This window comes from Pleurotus ostreatus (assembly GCF_014466165.1).
Source record: "Pleurotus ostreatus strain PC9 chromosome Unknown scaffold_2, whole genome shotgun sequence".
Lineage (NCBI taxonomy): Eukaryota > Fungi > Basidiomycota > Agaricomycetes > Agaricales > Pleurotaceae > Pleurotus > Pleurotus ostreatus.
Genome location: NW_023503157.1, coordinates 275767 through 296479, shown reverse-complemented (window position 1 = coordinate 296479; position 20713 = coordinate 275767). Strand labels below are relative to the sequence as shown.

The 20713-nt window shown below is 49.7% G+C and overlaps 6 protein-coding genes across 6 annotated transcripts; 1 reads left to right on the top strand and 5 right to left on the bottom strand.

The window, feature by feature from the left end:
• Positions 1-237: 237 nt before the first annotated feature.
• PC9H_002877 (uncharacterized protein) lies at positions 238-3020 on the bottom strand (the record flags this gene model as incomplete). The annotated part of the gene is made up of 3 exons (XM_036772477.1): positions 238-524; positions 577-2947; positions 3003-3020. The coding sequence occupies 3 exons, from the start codon at positions 3018-3020 to the stop codon at positions 238-240; spliced, it is 2676 nt and encodes an 891-aa protein (XP_036633950.1).
• A 355-nt stretch (positions 3021-3375) lies between these two features.
• PC9H_002876 (uncharacterized protein) lies at positions 3376-9868 on the bottom strand (the record flags this gene model as incomplete). The annotated part of the gene is made up of 28 exons (XM_036772476.1): positions 3376-3586; positions 3702-3887; positions 3946-3955; positions 4016-4163; positions 4709-4997; positions 5051-5142; positions 5400-5518; positions 5573-5975; positions 6025-6570; positions 6631-6813; positions 6980-7042; positions 7113-7175; positions 7259-7321; positions 7375-7437; positions 7470-7517; positions 7577-7630; positions 7679-7711; positions 7765-7806; positions 7855-7917; positions 7972-8025; positions 8059-8121; positions 8185-8241; positions 8305-8367; positions 8425-8457; positions 8514-8594; positions 8747-8999; positions 9048-9748; positions 9806-9868. 28 exons carry the CDS (start codon positions 9866-9868, stop codon positions 3376-3378), a joined length of 4047 nt encoding a protein of 1348 aa, XP_036633949.1.
• A 672-nt stretch (positions 9869-10540) lies between these two features.
• Positions 10541-11777, bottom strand: PC9H_002875 (uncharacterized protein; the record flags this gene model as incomplete). The annotated part of the gene is made up of 5 exons (XM_036772475.1): positions 10541-10560; positions 10609-10723; positions 10780-10969; positions 11020-11558; positions 11604-11777. 5 exons carry the CDS (start codon positions 11775-11777, stop codon positions 10541-10543), a joined length of 1038 nt encoding a protein of 345 aa, XP_036633948.1.
• A 299-nt stretch (positions 11778-12076) lies between these two features.
• PC9H_002874 (uncharacterized protein) lies at positions 12077-12985 on the bottom strand (the record flags this gene model as incomplete). Its single annotated transcript, XM_036772474.1, has 3 exons — positions 12077-12137; positions 12191-12732; positions 12797-12985. The coding sequence occupies 3 exons, from the start codon at positions 12983-12985 to the stop codon at positions 12077-12079; spliced, it is 792 nt and encodes a 263-aa protein (XP_036633947.1).
• Positions 12986-13756: 771 nt separating this feature from the next.
• PC9H_002873 (uncharacterized protein) lies at positions 13757-14404 on the bottom strand (the record flags this gene model as incomplete). Its single annotated transcript, XM_036772473.1, has 2 exons — positions 13757-14209; positions 14270-14404. The coding sequence occupies 2 exons, from the start codon at positions 14402-14404 to the stop codon at positions 13757-13759; spliced, it is 588 nt and encodes a 195-aa protein (XP_036633946.1).
• A 3657-nt stretch (positions 14405-18061) lies between these two features.
• PC9H_002872 (uncharacterized protein) lies at positions 18062-18898 on the top strand (the record flags this gene model as incomplete). Its single annotated transcript, XM_036772472.1, has 1 exon — positions 18062-18898. The coding sequence occupies one exon, from the start codon at positions 18062-18064 to the stop codon at positions 18896-18898; it is 837 nt and encodes a 278-aa protein (XP_036633945.1).
• Between the last annotated feature and the right edge of the window lie 1815 nt (positions 18899-20713).

Below are 20713 nucleotides of genomic sequence, written 5' to 3'. Positions count from 1 at the left end.
GAGAGTCACGACAACGCCTATATAGAAGTACTCCGAAGCGTTGACACACTTTCGGAGGATGGTCTCGACAGGCGGGCGGCTTTAGATATTAGCATTAATTTGGCAACGCGACGGTCGCGTTGCAGGTTTAAAGTTGATTGTCCGGCGAAGCCTTGAAACTCAGCAAGTACAGATTTGAGAGTTTGAACCCAGATTGTAGAGATTTAAAGCCCAGATAGTTAGAGTTCACTATTCTAACTACAAAACCATCCTACTTCGTATGTACGCTGCCGCCAGCCCTTCCATTTGAGATATAAGCTTCTTTGCCGCCGGAGTGTGACGTAAGGCACTCCTCCAAGAGGGACCGTTCATAAGGTCTGCAGCTTCGAAGTTGCCCGAACTGAGTTTTTCATGACGGCGTTGGTACCAAGCTTCGGCATCGTTCGTCCACTGAGCAAGGCCAAACTGTTGCTTAACCCATAGGTGATGGGGAGGCCACCAGGATTTTCGCGTCACCTGTTTCTCCCCTTTTGATGAAACTTGGCCTGTGGTGGTCCGTTAGTATGGATTATCTCTTCACCTCATACGGATGCGTACCAGTTTCCTGGCAGTATACACCGCATATCAAGTCTAACTCTGCCGAAGTCAGAGGGCTAAATAAGGCGGGGTCGATATCCTCGCTAGATAGTAATGCTGAGAAGAAATCGGGGGGAATGAGGGCACGAGCCATGCGGCCAACTAGTCCTCCAGTCATGAGTGCAGAGCATCCCCGAGGAGACTTGAGGAGAGCATCGCGTCGAGTAACGTATGCACAATAGTCCCATTTATTAGGAATGTAATTAGCAGGACGATATCCTAGGGCGTTGTTACCCTCCGATGTAGACATCGGGACTGAGCCTGCGCCAGTGGACAAACGAAGGGAGAATGGAAATCCTATCCCAGCGAGATTCGTTGCAACGGTAGATACAGAATGCGAATCCCAATCGCGATGGCACCGCGCGACGTATAATACTGCGAGAGGGTTTGTGACGACGACTTGTAGCCTAGCCGAACTTCCAAAAACGTAACTGACGGCGTCGCCATTCGGTTCGAGGTGGAAGGGAATATCACCCATCCAATATGATGAGACGATGCTGTCAGCTTGGCGGATGTCCAAAAGGCCCTGCGGCATGTCCAACCAAGACGACGCCGTTGTTAGACAAAGGAAGAATTTGCAAAGATGAGATACAGTTTTTGCGTCGACATAGCCTCCAACATCCTTCCATGACACCCCCATGCACTTCTTGACGAGAGCCCAATCTACCTGTGACCCTGATGATTGGCCTTGGTCCTCTTCGGAGTCAGTGAAACCAAAGATTTCATATGCGACTTGCAAGGCTGAGAACTCAGGCATTTCTGAAGCCAAATCAGAGTCGAGAGGAGCTGATTCTTGGTCAAGAGAATAGAGATGTCGCATTTCGGGATTGGGCCCCCGTTGCGTCATCGACGACAACAATGGATCATCGTCGAGATGGATTGTGAATGCGCTCGGAATCGCAGAAGCATCGATATCGTCGCTACGACGTACATCGGTATTGTCAGCCGCGGGGTCGGCATGTGGAATATCGTCGTCATCGCTATCGTCGTAATCGCCAAGCTCAGATGCGCCTTCCTCAGGGGCAAATTCGGAACATAGATCCCATTCATCGAAGGCTGAATTGTACCGCCTCTGGTTATGTGAGTAACGTAGCCAAAGAGACGGATCGCGAGTGCCGAAACGACGAATGCGAATACCGTCGACATCTTCCCAGTAGAAAACGAGAGCTCCCCTCCTTCCAGGGATTTGTTGGTGCGATGCAGCCTCCTCACGAGCGAGTCGAGCTTGCCTTTGAGTCTGTGTCTCTTTCAGGACATATCGCTCGAAATGCTTCTCCCTGCGAGCGAAGAACTCGGACATCAATTCGCCAGGCCTTTGAGAGGTACCTTGGTCGACAACAAAAGAAGGAACAGCACTAGAGCTTGCAATTGGAGAGGGTGGCGGTCCCCATTTGGCGCCACTTGATGGGTCGGAAGGTGCGGAGGGAGAGACCGGCCGACCCTTGAAAATGGCAGTAGAAGCTATAAGCGGCATGCGCTGCGCTACACCGGTAGCCCACGGGAAATCCTTGCGTATTGGGTTATAAACTTCTTTCGGGATGAGGTAGGCGCCCCAACCGCGTATGGCAGGGGGGGGATACGGAGTTTTGTTCTCAGGTCCCCAATAAAAGTACAGTGGCATATTGTACGGGAAAAGGGATGGAATGTCATCCAGGAAATCACATGTGTTGATGTCGATGAAACCACCTTGTCGTAATGCATGGGTTGAACCGATAACCGAAGCCTCTAGATCGGCAATGAATTGAGGATGAAGTCTTGCAGCGGATGACACGAAGTCCCTCCAACGAAAAGTAGGGAGCACCCTTTCGTGACGTTCGGCCAGTATTACGCAGAATGTGGCCAGCGCGATGAGTGGGAGAAACGCGTCTCGAGACTGCATGCAGCAATCCCTAGCCTCCTCTGGCGTGGGGTGCTTAAAAGAGTAACCGTATTGACTTGGGAAGGAGTAGAATGCGAAGGAGCTACTGACTCCACGGACTTCGTTCAAAAGGTACTTGATGAACCGTTGAAGAGCGTATTCCAAGGCCCGCCAAGTGTCCCTAGTTGTCTTAACGAGAACATAGCAGCCATCACGAGTCTTCCAAAATTTGAGGGACGATAATGACACATGAAGTGGTTGGAAAAGCGGGCCAGACCAAGAATGATGTTTAGGGATCAACGCAAGGTAGGGGAACATGTTAGTCAACCAGTTGGGTTGCTTGAAGATGGAAAGGTCGTCTTCCATATAGTGAATCATAGTTGCGGGAGGGGTTGGTACGACTTCCGTGCGACTGTTAACGACGGTATAGTGACCGCCGTGTATGCGTGCAAATGAAAAGGATTCAGGTTGAATCTGTGAGTTATGTGTCACTTCTGAGGCAAAAGGTTGACGGTGGATTCCTACGTACGTGAGTATCCACAGGCATAGCGTGAATGTTATGTACGAATCAAAACTTTCCGACGTTGAACGTCGTGAAAGCTCAACTGCGTCGATTGGCTATTTAGCTGTAGCGCATTCGGCTTCAAACTTCTTCACCTTGCATAATAATATCTCCACGCGTCACCAGCACGTGCGTTTACCTTCGAGCGGAATTTGAAATTGGCATTTCTATACATAGTAGCTAATTATATATAATAGAGATTTGTCGTTTAGCACGCATATCACAATAATCTTGCACTTGCAATAATCCCGGCAATAATAGGTAGTACTACCCTATGTATATAAGAGGTTGCGATTGTTATAAAAGTATAGCCATGGTACCTCGATGGTATAATAACTGCTCATGTTTTCGCTTTATTCTTCATAGTCTCGCCTTTCACCCAGTTTGGCCGATCACCCCTGCCCCATGTTAGATATGCGTCCTTTTCGTTTGGGTGGGGCACAAGCATGTTGTTGATGCCGTTGCGCAAATTCCATTGATGGGTGATATCCTGCCAGGTCTCGTGTTTGTCCTGGAGCCACATCCGCTCAGCCATCATGTTTTTATCGTCGCTATGAAGCAAGAACATGTCGCCTGGTAACAAAAGCCAAGATTCTGGGACCAAGGGAAAGTCAAGTAGGCCTTCACCTAAACGCACACAATCAATGTATCGGGGTTTTCTGTCACTTGTGCTCTTGGAGTCGGCAGTTGTATAGCTTGAGCCGGCCCAGTAGTTTATCGGTCCCTTGTTCGGTATAGAACACTTTCATGTCCTTGTCGATGAAGTAGCTAGAAGGGGGAGGTGCCCTAGCTGGGTGTGACGTGGCATTGAGAGGGGCTGAAGGGTTGATGACAGCCTCTATCTGGGGAATCCTACTCACGAAAACGAAGATTAGGTAGATAAATACTAATCAAGCTGGATACAACTTACCGGCGATGATCTGTTTCAACAAGTGAGCCTACTTGAGGTATGCTTCCGCGCGGCGTTTGTGGAGAAATACCAGACGCTACCTGAGGGAGATAGATTCGTTGTCCCAGGAGACCGTGGCCGCTAATTGAGTCAATCGGGGGTGGAATAGTGATGTATTCACAGTTCAGGACGAGAAGAATGGGCGTAAGATTTTGTAGATGTCGAGCGCTGGTGAAGGTCTGATTCAATGAGTGATTCTGCTTGCGGTGTGCTTCTGCGCGGCGTTTGAGAGTGATATATTCGTTGTTCCGAGAGACCGTGGCCACTGATCTGAGTCATTCTGGGGTAGAATGGTGATGTACTCACGTTCAGGAGGAGGAGGAGAATGGGCTGTGAAACTTTATAGGTGTCCTGTACTGGTGAAGATCTGGAGGAGACCCAGGAGTGTCGACCATTTCAGGCTGATCATGAGTTGCATTCGGGGGCATCCATTGGCCGGGAGGGACATGATAGGTGGTGGATTGGGCAGCCTGATCATAAGGTGCACGTGGTTGCGTACGTGCGAAGGATACGCGGGGTGCGGTTTGTGACTGAGAGTCGCGTATGTTTGACAGTGTATGATGACCCGAAGCAGATCCGTTGGCGACTTCGGGTTTTACAACAGTGGGTGACCTAAAACGAACGCCGTTCATGAATGATATCAACCAAGAAATAATCCGGCCACTCGCCTTATTATATCAATAGTAGATAGATTGGCCTCTAGCGCGCGGACAAGAGATTCCACTTGATCCTGAACAGCTCCATTTTCTGGCAAAGCAAGGTGGTTTGTAGCCAGAAGAGACGCCTGGAGCAATAATGCGTGTTTATCCTTGATTTCCGATAGTGAGGCTGCGCAAAGCTCAATGGTGAAATCGGTAATCTTTGGTGAACATAGTCGCCGGAGGAAGGTGTAAATGTCCTGCTTCCTGCTGCTGGGTGGTGGTGGTGGCTTCTGCAAATCGATCGATAGTGGGGTCGGGGTTGTTGACGGCCTTTTGATTGTGGGAAGAGGCACTGTTCGAACGGGAGGCTTCCTGGTAATTATAAGACGAAAGGTTTGGCCCAGGAGGGACAATATGGAACGCACAAGGGTGTTGCGGGGTAACTACCGGGCATTTCAGTATCCCCCTCTTCCATCAAGTCACTAATGAAGGTATTTTTGAAATCGTCACAGAGGAGCTGGAATGCAATTATGTTAAGATAGAAATTTCCATTGAAATCAGGTCCGTACGTCATATTTGATTTCGTATGGCATGCGGTCATCTAGCGGATGTGTGCTGCTTGCAATTGCCCCTCGATGGACCATGGTGGTGTTCCCGAAAGATAGATAAATATGGGCGCTTGAGTTCATCGATAAAAGTACAGGGTCATGTATACGTATATTACTACCGTCAGTGTCAAGAGGTCGCATCATGATCAGAAACGTCTGGATCTACTTCTTCGGGCGTGGCCAGCCTCCTTTGAAGCCCGCTAGCTGCGAAGCCAGTTCTCCGTCGCTTTTTGGGGGCAGCTGAGGAGTTTGAAGTGGCTTTACGCTTTGACGTCAGGCTTCCGCCTATAAATCAATGTCAAGTCATTAGATGTTTGCAAGTTGGAAACAACAACATACCGGGGGCAAGCTGGTTGCATATCCGGTTGTTGGAAGTCAATCGCATGCTAGACCGAGTCCGTCGCGGACTCATTATCGTCGAAGCTTTGGGGAGTTGTCCAGAGTTCTGGTCGTTAGAAATTGATCGTGTGCCGGACTGAGTTCTTCGCGAACTTGTTGAAGTGCTCGCTAATTGCTTAACGCGTACGTTCCGTCTAACCGGAGAACCGTCAGGACTGCTTGTTAGGGGGGACATAGGCGACAAAGGTCCTATGAGGGATCTATCGTGCGGCGACGGGGTCAACGGCGTGAAATTAAATGCCTTGAAAGCCGGTGTTTGCGGTGGCGACGACGAGGGGGTATGATCCCCATTCTGAGCTCCATCGGAGTCATGAGGAGGCCCATGAGCCTCAAAAATGGGTAGCTAAATGATGAAGAAGTAAAAGCATTCTTTGGAGTACCTGCACCCTCACCTCCGACGATGTTGATAGTAACTGGGGTGCTGCATCATCGGATCCATATTCTTGTTCGCCAGAGACAACATGAATTTCTTGGGAAGGAGCCTCCTCGTCGTGAGAGGCGTTGACGCTCGGTGGTGACTGGATTGACGAGTCGCTGGATTGGTCCCCGTACGTCTCAGTTTCACTTTGGGTTACTTCAGCCTGAACTCCCTCAGGCGACTGGACCTGGTGTGTATTGTTGGACCCGCCAGCTCGTGCCTTAGCTTCACTTGAGACTATTTCATCGGTTTGAACCCCGTGATCGGTCGAGGGTACACGGAGGGGCGCATCGCTAGATCCACCTGCTTGTACCTCAGCTTCGCTTGAGATTACGAGGATCTCATCGGTTTGAACCACTTGATCCAAAGTGGTAGGGGTTACGCGCGGCGGTGCGTCGCTGGATCCACCTGCTTGAGTCCCAGCTTCCCTTGTAACTATAAAGATTCCTTCGGTCTGAGCCGCTACTGGTGCGTGGGACACTTTAGATGGTAAATGGCCGCGATGATCTTGCGCACAAGCCTGCATCACAATGTATGAGGTGAGCAGTCATCTACGCCCTTCGCATGGACTGACATGTACCTTTTCCAAGTCTCCTATTTGGTGACGTATTTTCTTGAGGTATTGGAAACACCGCTCCGACTCGGCCATCGGATCCGCGCCGATTACGACGGCGGAGGGCACCAACGTAGTGTCACGTTCAGCAGGGCCAGAGGATGCCAGAATGGCAAGGCAACCGTGGATTGTGTTGATTGTACCAATGCGCTGAGAAAGCTACTAAGGGTCAATACCCTATTCTAGCGATGGGATACGCTGGGACTGACCTCGTCTCGTAAACGTTGATTTTCGGAAGCGAACTTGATGATGGACGAGAACGACGTCGTGATCAGCATCGTACACGTACATGCATGGTTATGATACGATTACTTACTTGTGTATGTAGGCGCGCGTTCTGGACCTCGTAGGCTGCGCATTTACTACTCGAGTCGCTCACCTAAATTATAGTAAACGGGTACAATTGTCAGTGAAAGATAATATGCATGCATGATTATTATTTGACTTACTTCTGTACGTATGCGTCCGATCTCCATCTCGTAGGCTGCGTATTTACTGATTGACTCGCTCACCTAGATTGCATATATAACCGCGCACAATTAATTGCAATTGTCAGTGAACGATGATCAGCATTATGCATTATTTGGTTACTAACTTGTGTATGTAGATGCGCGTTCTCAACCTCGTAGGCTGCGCATTTACTGATCAACTCGCTCACCTAGATTATATATGTGATATACAGAATCGGTGAGCGATCGCGTGGCGACTGACCTTGTCCCCAACCCAAGATCGTTCCTCCTGGAGGCGCGCTCCCTCGCATTGCAGGGCGCCGATCTACACTATCATCAATATGGGGGGAAACATACGTTGGATTTGCTTGCCTGATTAACTGCAATACTCGCAATCTCGGAGTTCTAACACGTAATTAATGCGTCAAATCTAGCGAATTCCGTTGGCTGAAAGAAATACAAACCTGAGCCCGAATAGCCTTGTTTTCGGTGGCGAGTAGCTCCACACGATGCATGGCCTGGCAAGGATGAGAATATATATATCACTATCAGAATGAGAAACTCACTTCGGCATGGATGTCTGTGTTCCGAATTCCAAGCTTGAATCCATCTCTTAGTCGCGCGTCTGTAGTCTAGTATCTCGAGAACCGACCTTCTGAACTTCTGTTTCATAATCGCGTCGAAGATACTCGAGCTGACAAGATTTATGTCATATGTAGGTTACCGACAGGGGGACACCTACTTCGCGGGTCATTTGTTCGTTCTGCTGGGCGGCCTGCTTCTGGGCCTGGTTGAGTTGCGCAATCTACGCAGTACCTTTGTGATGGCTATTCAACTCCAAGGCGGAACAACAGCCTACCTGTCCTTCAAGCTCCTGCTTTTCGAGAGCAAAACTCCTCTCTTTTACTTGAAACTGTCAGACGGATGTGAGTGACTTGGGATCGACCTTGTTTATCGATGCGAGGGGTGTATTGACCTGGGTTTCTAAACGCTGCCTCAGATCAGACACCTAATGAGAAAGATGCGCATTTAGACAAATTAGGAATGCATGATAAACTCTCCGTTTGCGCACCTCATCCAATCTGTCCTCGAGGACGATGGCCGTCCTTCGGTCATGGAGACTGGAAGTCTATGAACAGTAGTGAGTGGGTGGAATATGCAGGGGCGACGCGGAGGATGCTGTGGAATTTACCTCTTGTTTAAGAGTTGCGATGTCTATCTCCATGGCCTGCTGCCGTGTAATGATGGAGGTCACCTACATATATATTCATCAAACAGGTAGAAATGGAAGGACACAGCCATGAGGACGTACATTTGAGTTTGCGCAGCGCTCCGAGGTTTCAGCCTGATCTCAGCCATGTCAGCAACACCACCACCAGACAAATCTCAAACAGTGCTTACCAGATTGGCTATTATGCGTTTTGCCCCGTGTAGTTCCTCCTGTAAGAGGAACGAGTGTGTAGAGCGTTCCAAAGTTTCAGCCTGGTTCGCAGATGTGAACAACGTCAGACGAGTCTAAGAAAGTCTTTACCAGATTTGCCATTGTGCGCCTTGCCCCCCGTAAATCTCCCCGTAGGGCCTGAGAATCAAAGAGGTAAGCTTCGGAGCGGAGTCCATCAATGGTGACCGGACACCTTGCTTGAGGCTTCAAAGCTTTCTACGACTCGCAGTACGTCTGGTCCTTGAGGACAACAGCCCTGTTGGATGTCTGGAGCAACTGCAGCTGGTAGGGCGGGGGGCGGTGAGACGTGCAGGTGAGAGAAGAAGCGCGTCATTTGGTCTAGTAAATGCGTATATGTATCTAGGGGTATTTGGATCAGGTTCGGGCTAGGGGAAACAGGCCCTGCCTCGGTGAATGTGTCCGCTTCGACGGCGTCAAGTGGCACACTATGCATCCATTAGTTATTGACCCAGATTGTCAAAACCTTCACCTACTCCAGTGCCTTCATATCATCGGGAGTGCGTTCGGGCGAAGCGGAGATAGAAGGGATGTTGCACTTGCCACGGGGGATCAACGTCGCTTGCGAGGTCGAAGAGTCGTCGGAAGCAGGAGTGAATTCAGAGTCAACAACGGAGGGTGACTCCTCATCGGACTCGAAGCTGTCGGGAAGAGGCGGTAGCTTTCCAGGAGGAGGGGGTTTATCATCAGATCCAGAACTATCAGCTGGACGATGCGACGGCTGATCAGGCTTAAAGCCATCAGGAGGAGGCGCTAGCTCGGCAGTAGGAGACTTATCATCAGATCCAGAGCCATCGACTGGTGGAGGCGACGGCTGATCAGGCTCAAAGCCATCGGGAAGAAGTGGTAGCTCGGCAGGAGGAGGCTTGTCATCAGGTCCAGAGCTATCAACTGGGCGAGGCGACGGCTGGTCAAGCTCAAGGCCATCGGGAAGAGGCGGTAGCTCGGCAGGAGGAGTGAGTTCAGAATTAACTAGGGGAGGCGACTTCTCATCGGCGTTGAAGCTATCAAATGGGGGAGGCGAGTGCTCACTGGATTCAGGACCATCGGCAGGCAGAGGAGGCAGCTGGTCCTCAGATTTAGAGCTATCTTGGCGATCCAGCTTTGGGGACTGCCGTTCGTTGGGTTCGACACCCGGTTTCGCGTGCACGGCTGCTTTAAAGCTGGGGAATAATGCCTAATTGACCTCTCCGTTAATATTGGCTTGAGGAGACGCACAATTGGGTGAACTTACGTCTCGACCTGGTAACAACGTGGCGGACGCTGCCGCAAGTCCTGCACATATCAGAGTATCCATGTTGGTGTGGGGGAGAGGATACAAGTAGTACCTGTAGTAGCGGTTATTTATACTTGATCATAAAGAGTTTTGTGGTGCCAAAGGCTCTTTGATCACCTTTGTGTGTAGGCGGGATACGGTCACGTGTTATCCAAGCGGGCGCCTGTAATATGTCGCGCGTGAGTCTATTTTAAGTGCTAATTAGTAACAGCTGATGAGGCGATCCTACTGCTCGCGCTTCCACGTCTGCAACATAGGCCGAGACTATCCTTCGCGTCGATTTCAATCAATGATGAGCCAACGCTGACATATGCATACCGTTGGACTGTCCATTTCGTATGATCGAGATTTGGAACCAAGGGCAAGTCTCCGAAGCGTTGGGCACTTCGGAGATTTGCCTATAAGTGAATCTCAACGATATTGTGAGACGCGCTACTATATAAGCACAGAGTGACATCGAGTTTTATTGGTACATTTCGGCAGATACATCGGAATCTTGGGAGCAGGAAGTTGTGGAACCGTACACAGTGGGAGTAGGCGTGAGATACAAGCAGCTGTGGTAAGTCAAAAGTCCGGCGCAGAGATGTAATTGTGTACGAATGAGGCTGGTAATGTGTGCTTTTGCAACGGGTGTGCTGGCGTTGTGCTGGGAGTGACGATATTCAAGAAAATGGGGGGGAAACCTTGCTGGATTCATTGCCAAGGCCAGTTTCCTTCGGAGTCATGAGAAAGAGACTGAGGCGAGTACGCGAGAAACTTACTTTCGACAGTGAGTAAGTGGTGGGATGTGTTTGGCAACTGGTCCTCTGGCTGCGAAGATTCTAGCCATGCTACGCCCAGCCTGCCGTACTGCATACCACACTGAAAGTGTTCGGCCTAGAAAAGAATCCTATGAGGGTTGGCTAATTATGAAGCCGGAATCATGAACATACAGGAATAGATGAGTCGACGTGGCCCTCCCATTGGTAGCTCCAAACACGACCCCTGAACTCGGTGCGCCCATGCACGACAAGGCGCCCATCGTCAAGAAGAAGGGAGACATCATTAGCGCTGACGCCAGGCATATCGATTTCTAGCAATATTAATGAAGTTGAAGTATCTTGGATGTCGTATTGCCGAACGCTGTTGGCGCGTATGTGAGACCCAAATCTGGAATAAAGCGTGTAACTTACCATGGAGTTTGCGTCAAGAGAGTGTTCCCGTCGTCGTCTGAGGCAAGCTGGTCTATCATTTCGTCGCCTGAGGCAAGCTGGTCTATCATTTCGTCGTCTGAGGCAAGCTGGTCTATCATTTCGTCGTCTGAGGCAAGTTGGTCTATCATTTCGTCGTCTGAGGCAAGTTGGTCTATCATTTCGTCATCGAGGGCAATGTTTGGAGTACCAGAGGACGACAAGGCAGCCGAAGGAGGTGCTAAGCCCTCGTCGCCCCGAGAAGATAAAGTTCGTTTGTATTGATGGCGAGAAGTGGGTGCCAGTAGTGAACGAAGCTCTCGGACCTCAGCTCTGGTGCGGGCACCAGAGCGACGCGTACGAGAGCGGGCGGCAGGTTCTGTGACCCGAGAGGAGCCGCGTTTCTCGTCCTTCAGCTTCAGGGCTGAAGCTGAAGATCTAGTGCGAAACGCCTTGCGACGAGTTCGAGTTTGGTTCCTGGGCTTTGTTACTTTATAGGTGCCGCGTTTGAGGAGGGCATTTCTGAAGTAGGTGGGAAACATCTGCGCCACATGAGCGGGGCAAATTATAGAGCATTTGTGACGTACATGGAGCTGTTCTGGTTTGAGATCCCACCTATCACTCCACTCCTTACGTAGCGTCGCATACCAGAGTTTGCGCTCGATTTCTTTGCCCATTGATTGCTCGAAGCCGTCGACCTTGGTTTTGAGCCATTCTTCTTGCTCATCATCGAAGAACTTCATAGCTTTGCGTGGAGACATATATAGTAGAAAGAAATGGCTAATCAATTGGGAATGAGGTCGAGATGCATGGCATATTGGACTTGCAATCGTAGTCTGTGACGGCCCAAAGTTCAAAGTCCGACTATTTAGCTTGCCAAATATAGATGCTATTAGGCGCAAGTTGCAATATTAATTGCGCTCCAAGTTTGAAAGTAAATATTTTATTCGGCTTATAGATAAATGACAAAGTAGATATCGATATCAAATCGGTATGCGCATCAAAGCACCACAGCAAATGAAACCAGAATTAGAGCACAAAAAATGGAGCAAAACGGTGACTAAAAGGCAAAGTTTGTCTCTTCATCTTCGTTCTGAACTTCGGGCCTGAAGTCAAAAAGCCTTTTAGGTGCGTGATTAATTAGAAATCAACTTTCAACGATATGCGTACTCACTTCAAGATACAATTATCCACCAAGGGGATGTCGGTTTCAACAGCGTTTTCTACAAGCGCCTTGCCGCCCCAGGGGGTGGTAGGATCGTCCGACAATGGACCCCGCGTCTTGACGACCAAAACCGATCCGGTCCAAGCGCGAAATCCATTAGCTTCGATGCTCATACGATCGACCATAAGGGAGTTGACTCCATAGGCGACGTCCCCAGGCTCAAAGAGAAAAGTGAACGACGTATTTTTCTTCGGGCGTGGTACGTGCTCTGCGTAGTCATCGGGATGCATGGAGGGACGAGTTCGTTCGTCCAAAGGGTCGATAGGCACGAGAGCGCCTATATCTGTCAGTGATGGGAAAGGACGGAAGACAAAATTGAAGCGGTTTCGGTGGATATTTGCATCGTTAGCAGGGCCGCTGAGATAGGGTGCTACGTCGATTTCATTGAGGCGCATGCCAAGGGCGTCGCTTCGGCGATATCGACTTGGTCGAAGGGGAACGAGCTGGATTTCCTTGGTGCAGATTCTGTAGAGAATCGCGTGCGGGTGATCCTTTGCATAGCGAATTCAGTAAGATAGCATAGCTAAGACAATGAATGAGACGGAATCATCTCACCTTCTGAGCATAATGCTTCTTCCAGACGTCACGAATACCTCGGTAAACATGCATATTTGCTCTTGCTGGGCGCATTATGAGAAGCCAAAGGAGGAACGCCATCGTGACAGCCACGGAGGCCCTAATGGCGTAAAAGGAGAGGCGTAGGATGTGCAGGATGTGCACCAGGATAGGTAGCAAGTCTGTCATGACGCTAGATGTGGAGCTGGGGTGTGTGGTATACAATATCGCTGCCACCAGGCCTATAGATAGGATGCGCGCCAGGATAGGTAGCAAGTCTGTCATGACGCTAGCTATAGATGTAGAGCTGGGGGGTGTGGTATACGATATCGCTGCCACCAGGCCTATATATAGCAAAGACTGTGTACGTGACTAATGCATGCTGCACCATCATGCATGGACATATGCATTCCGATGGCCATGGCCATGGCCAGCTGCTATAGAGCTGATTATTAGCTGCATGCGCAGCTGCAGGCCTGGCGATGTACAAATTTTTCTTCCTTCGCGGTGTTAATCGGAAACATACACGAAGTCGAGAAATTACAATGCGTCCGGGCCCGTGGCCACGTCGGCTCCGCGACAGATCTACTCGATCCGTGACGATATCGATCGATCTAAACGTGCCAGATGCATGCATATGGGTGTCGTACGTACGGGGGACCCGCTGGCCATACATGTCTGGGTGAATTTCAGCATGGAAGAAAGCACCGCGCGCGGGGATAACTTACAATACATTAAGGAAGACAAGCATGGAAGGGAGATACACGGTGGGACTATCGAAAGGCGTAGGAATAGATATACGAGCTTAAGAGTGCATATACTTGATTAACGACGTATAGTGAACCGGAACTGGATTCATGATTCGCATTTATTCCTATAGCCGTAGCGTAATTAATCGAAGCGAGATAGCTCAATGGGAAGCGACTTACGAGAATCTGCTTCGGAGAGCGCGTATTTGAATCAATGGATGTAGCCACTGAGGCCATAAACCTGTAGATTCATTAGTGTTGGGGAAAGGGGTAGGGAAACGCGGTACATTCTGATGGCTTTGTTTACAATGACACTGGAAATCACAGGTGAAGCGAGGTATGGCACGATCTCGCCGAGACGGAACACGGCGAGCTCCCCTCTCCATGGAAGGTGTGGCGCAATTCGTAGCAATGCTTGGTTTACATCGCATGTCGTTTTGCTGTAGCCATAGATCCTGAAGCGATGACGATGGGAGCTTGCGAGGGAGACCGTGGCGTCATGTACACGGTAGGCAGCACCTCCGTGGCCTTGGAACACCTTCTTCACGTCGATTTCCGGAAGTTTATTGATGTCGACGTCGTTACCAGCACAGAGGGGGAAGTTACGCATGCGGCGTCTGTGGTCGTGCTGGGCAAACAAAAAGCCTTGCACTCCTCTCGCGTTCTAGAGGTAATCAGACGTTAGACAAAGGATAGCCGCATATTAGGTGGAAGGAGGACCCACCCTAACCCGCTGAGACTTGTGAGCGCGTGCGGCGGCGGAAGCCGCTCGAGAATTGGCCGATCTAGATGGCCCAAAGGGTAGGAGTTGAACGCTCGGGGACCTGTTGACGCTGGAGCGCTGCACGTCGAGTCTCATGTTGGCGAGGGGTAAGTTTATAATTGCTATTGGGATGAGACATAAACCTTCTATAGAAGGCTCTTATGTAGAAAATGCGTATGGCGCGTATACGTACGCATGCAATGTGCATGTATTTGATGCATATGGATGGATGCAATATCAACTCAGCTTGCTGCGTATACGTACATGGATAATTAGACACGATCGGGCGGTCGCGAGCTGAAATGTACGTATATCCACGAAAGTCGTTCGAATCGCATGCATATATATGTACAGATCGGCGAGTGGTGAATATCGATCAGCTTCGCAGCTCTCGCATGGTCAAGGGGGGAGCAGGGGGTAGCTTATATATATCAGGCCTCTTAGGCGTTGAACGCGCAAAGAGGCCTATATATTCATATGCATATAGATCTAGAGCTCTAGATATATACATGAGTTGCCTAGTAGTTGCAGTTGCAGTTCTAGATCTAGACGGAAGTTTGCAGTCCGACGTCCACGTGATTCGTCAACGTCGTGTATAGTACGCGCTGCTACACGCACGCCATCTTCATTGCGAAGAGCAACTGCGATCTATTGGCGACGCTACAGCAAGATACCGTACGTGTAAGTTCGAAGATACATGCACACAAATTCCACTGACTCTGCTCCTACAGGTACTTTTTATCTCGCGAGTCCGAAGTAAAGTGTTCAACGCTATACTCCGCCCGTCCCGAATTTGGCTGCAACTGCAGACTTCGTTTCACTGTATTTCGACGCAAGCTGCAAAACGATATAGCACGCATAGATACGACGACGTCGACGCGTCTTATCATGCAGCTACAACCAGACTCGAATTCAGACCTATCTGATTTGACCGAATCGGAAGGGGAAACCAACCTCAGCGTTTTCATTCAAGACACGGACTGCGTCGCGTTCAAAAATAAGCTGGGGAAAAATTACACGAAACTCACGTTATGCTACATCTGTCATTCGCTTGATAGTGATAGGACAACATGCTGTTTTCGCAGTAAGAGATTTAGATAATGCGAATTTCTCGGTTCACGAAAATACAATTCCTATAGATCTCCGTCGAGTTCACGAGCTCCCCCAGTCCAAATTTGATTTTGACCTTCGGGGAGGCCGATTCACTCGCTTTAAATGCGAGGGTACCCTACGAGCGGAATATCCTGATTTTGTATATGAAAGAGATATATTTGAGACGGGTGTCACTGTTGACATTATACTGTTCCTGCAGGTGTGTACATATGCGTTCCGATGGCCCTGAGTTGAATGCCGGATTCCCACTCACGGTTTTTGAAGTCATATCTAGCTCCTGCTTTACTACCCATTGTTCGCAAGCAAGTCGAAATCGTCGATGCTCACGAAAAAAATATTATTCCGACGACAAGGTCACCGTACTGGAAGGACGAATGTGGTAACAACGATACGCTCACTTGGGTATCTACACTGCTTACGGTACATTATAGATGCTTGCAGCTGGACGTTAGATTTGGTATCTTGGATCTGCGAGTTATGCGGGCGACACTACTGCTTATCGTGTCAACCTTCACGTCAGAAGTGCTGCGACACGGAGAACGTACTTGTATCAGCAATCAGCCCCGTTGATATACACAGACTGGCGGCTGATCTTCAATCGGTCGCTACGCAGGGAATGCCTGTCCCTAGCCACGGCCTCAGCCCCTCGACCCCAGCTAGTTATCTGGAGGCCGTGGTTCTAGCCGCAAATGATCACCGACACATCCCAATCATTGAAGGGGAATGCGGACTCTCCGACTTCGACTATCTCTGGATTCGGGGCCTGCCCTTCGTGTGTAGGGACGGTGTTCGACCGGACGGAAAATGGTCTTCGGATTACTTAGCTGCATGTTTCGGTCCCGACAGCTGTACTCTGGTCGATTGTGAAGAGCCTTATGGCACACGCGAAGACATTGTAGATTCGTTCCTGCGATCGATGTCTACATCTGGGCCCAATGTGTGGAAGTTGAAGGTAACACATGTCCTGGGATACCACGGCAGTTATCCAACTCTGAGTCTCGACATCTTTAGGATTATCCCACCGACACGTCGTTCAAACTCAAAGCGCCCATACCCGCCCGAGCCTTTCAAAGGGCCCTTCCTGTACGCGAATACACCAGTGAATATGGTCGTTTGAATATCACGAATTTTTTCCCGGCAAACTATACTTGCATTCCCGACCTTGGTGTGTGAGTTTATACTTTTACATAGTTTCCCTTGTTGAGCTGTTATTGCAGGCCCCAAGCTATACGCGGCAATGACTAGCCGCCAGAATGGAAGCACCCGTCTACACATCGACATCTCTGACGCAGTTAATATCATGGTTGATGACGGCAAGGCGCTCTGGCATATCTTTTCCAGCGAACATTTGGAAATACTCAAGGAGTTCATTATTTCCGAATTGCGGGATGAAAAACAACAGAGCTTTTCCCGGATCGATTCTATCAGCTCCTATCACGTATATCTTACCGACGAACATCTCGAAACACTCAAAGCTCGTTATAATGTACGGCCATTCACATTTGAGCAGCATCATCGTGATGTTGTATTCATCCCAGCTGGCTGTGCTCATCAGGTTCGTGCAGCTAGCTGTCTGTTTCCTCCTCGCCCCATTATACTGATTTCCTCAAGGTCTCTAATATTACACCATGTGCCAAAATTGCCATGGACTTCTTGGCTCCTCAGAGTCTTCAACGATGCATCAAAGTTGATCGAAACCTTCGCACCTGCCGCCAGACAAACAAGGATACACTCGAGTTATCACTACTTCTGTTCCACTGCTGGATGGCACTATCAGTCTTCAAGATGCAGCTGAACCAAGCTGGGGAAACTGATATAACAGACAGTGCTCTTTCAAATCCAGCAAATAGGTATGTCTTCAATTACATTGGTATTGCCAGAATACTGATATGATGTTAGTGCACCCAACCCACACTCTGACTTCAGAAGTGCAGTCCTTAATGTTCTCAGTGAAGTGCAGCCCCCTGTGGTCACACCTGCTCCTTATGTTGGGACTTTGCCTTTGTCTGCCAATTTGTACTCACAACCTCATATCATTCCGTATCCTTATACTGTTCATCCCCATACATATGCACCTTCATCATCAGGGTTTCAACCTACTCCTGCTGCTTCTGTGGGCTCCTTTGCTTCTGTCTTTTCTGTAACACCCCATGCTGGCAGTGCTGTGCGTACTGTTCGAAAAACTCGAACATGTAAGAATTGCTCTCGCCCATATCCAGATTGTCGGGGTTCACAGCGTCGGAAGGATTGTGAATTTTATGAACACACAAACTAGATGACAATTAACTTACTTTTGTGTTCTGCCTTTGGGTGTCTTCTGTGAAAACTAGATTTTGTTGAAACTGTAGTCTATCCAACTCGTCATGGCAATGTGAATGTGTGAATTTGTAGCTGCCAAACACTTTCTTGCTTGGGCTGCCTGAAATGCGAAGGAGACACCCAAAAGTGAGAGGATAGATGCAATTTATCCACAGTCCGTCTGTGAGAGCATGTGAACCTCCTATTCCCCTATCTCTCCCTTTGAGCTTCACACCTTTGTCTGCGCGTGCACGTATATATACAGTCACTACCCATGTACACTTCTCATCTTCTTATGTTCACGCTCAATAGCACATTGAGCTTGTTCATTTCTTTTCCAGGATGCCTCCACGGAAAGCCCGCACCTCTGCTTGCCCATGCGACGCCAACGGCCGCTTTCTATCATCGTCCTACATAGCCACTTCATCAGTCGCTTCTGCCACTCCGCATCCCTCACCCCCAAACTCACCAACAGTCCCACCCACTCGGCCTTTGTCCCCAGTACTGGACATGGCAGGTGACACAGGCAACCAGGAGCCCAATCCCTTGGAGATGCGGGTCATAGGATTGGAATCGAGTGTGAACGAGATCCTTGATCTCCTTCGCAAAGCAGTGAGAAACCCTCCTCCCCCCCTCCTCCCCCTGTCCCTCCTGTCCCAGCGGTTCCAGCTGCCCTGGTCGCGCCACTCGTTCAAGGGCCCCCCCCCTTTGATCCCTTATGTGCCTCCTCCTACAGCCAACACCTCTATCGGTATGTTATCAATTCCTGACTTCTTTCCTGATGTCGATGCTGCAATCGTGGTATCTATTGGCAAGCACGAGTTCAAGCCGCAGCAGCTTGGCAAACTCATTCCCAGCGTCACTGCGAAGGCAACCACCACAATGTATGCTCTTGAGGACGGCACATTACGTGCAATGGACATGGCCCCCATCAAGGACCTCCCAGACTTCTCCACCTTCATGTGCACCTTGGGCGTGTATTTTCAAATCCTTTACTGCTACGCCGGGACGCCTGGCAGCATCCAAGCAGTGACCGATGTTGCCATCTCCACCCAGGCATACACCAACCTCCTCCACGAATATTCTCATTACTTCAGCTACCCTGCCATCCTCACCTACCACATCACTCACCACTCCTGCCGCATCAGGGAGATGATCAGGGGTGATTACTCCTTATGAGATGACGAGGATCAAGTGCTTGTCAGCCAGCTCCACCGATTGAGCATATACCAAGAAGTAAAGCCAGCCTCTCCGTTGTCTCAGAAGTCCTGCCCATCCTCATCCACTACCACTACTCGCGACGTCTCCAATCAAATCTGCAATCACTTCAACAACGGTTGGTGCTCGACAACGCCCTGCAAGACGGGACACATTCATAAATGCACCACTTGTGGTTCTACAGAGCACGCTAAGACAGCTTGCACCCAGGTCACCCCCAGCTCTTGAAGCCTCGGCAGGACGAGGGTCACACACCCTGAATCCTCCTCTCGTCCTCGCCCGCAGGATGAGCAACGTGATTCTGTCCCCTCCCCAACAATTTCTACTTTGCATACACCACCCCTAATTCCCAACCCCCTGTCCCTTTTTGCCCCTGGGCCCATACCTTCTGCTTGTCCTAACACAGACCCCTGTTGCAATCGCGCATCCCTCCGCTTATCCGATAACATTCCTATTAAATTGACTCTAGTCGCTTCACAATGGACATTTTATTTAGCAGAGTACCCCGATACTTGCGAGTTTGTACAGGTGTTGCTACATATAATAAATTATGGTGCCGCTATTGGATTTGCTGGTGACGATAAACCTCAGATGTGTCGAAACCTCAAAACGGCCACAGATCACTCCGACATCATTGACAAGGACATGAGCGTCCTTCACGCCAATGCCAGGATTTATGGTCCCCTATGCTCACCTCCTCATCCCGCCTTCCGCGCGTCTCCCTTGGGGACCGTTACAAGGAAACAATACTCAAACAAATCTTGGGTAATCAACCACCTATCCTGGCCGCCTGGTGGCTCTGTCAACAATGGAATTCCTGACAGTTGTTAAGAGCCACACTCACGGGGGCTCGGGAATACGTGGACCCGTGGGTGTGCGGTTCCACATAGAAGCGTGGGGGGAAATGAGGGGAGCGAGGACATACGGGCTTGGCTTCAGCTACTGGCTGCGCCTCCCATACTCTTGCGTGCCCTGTATTTCCAAAGAGAGTCCTATGTGGGTACCGAGGGTACGAGCAGAGGCGAGGGGATGCAACGGAGGGACTTCAATAGAGAGGCGAGGATGCGAGTGCGGAAAAGGAACTAATATTCGAACTAAGGTAACTGTATGTACGGTACAGGAAATATATACTGGGAAACATGCGGCGTCCACACGTTCACAAAACAGCAATGAGTCCGGTAGGAATAAGTATAGCATGCTCGAATATGTACAAGTCCAAAACCTGTGACAAGTCTGTGTAGCCGCGTATATGCACGGCCCGAGTCCGTAGCCGGAAATGCCTGTCAGTAGCCCCTAAGGGGCCTCCTGGATGCACCTATAACAACAGTGAAGGACACATTGTCTATGACACAGTATCTCAGGCTATTGCTGCTATTCAACGTCTTGGGCGACACTCACTACTAGCCAAGCTGGATCTGAAAGACGCCTTTTGCCACATTCCTCTACGGGTTGCCAACTATCATCTCATCGGTTGCTTCTGGGATGGCACCTTCTACGAGTACATGGTACTAATATTCGGACTCAAGTCTGCTCCATACATATTTAACCTCTTTGCGGAAGCACTCCACTGGATAATACAACACCACATCCCAGCAGAACTCGAACATTACCTCAACGATTTCCTCCCTATATTTGCCCCTGACACTCCTCTGATGCTCGCCAATGACGCAGTCACTTGGATTCAAGCTCTGGGCAATTTGTTAGGTCTCACCTTCCAGCCAGCGAAAACAGTATGGGCCACGACTCGTCTTGAATTCCTCGGCATTGAGCTCAACA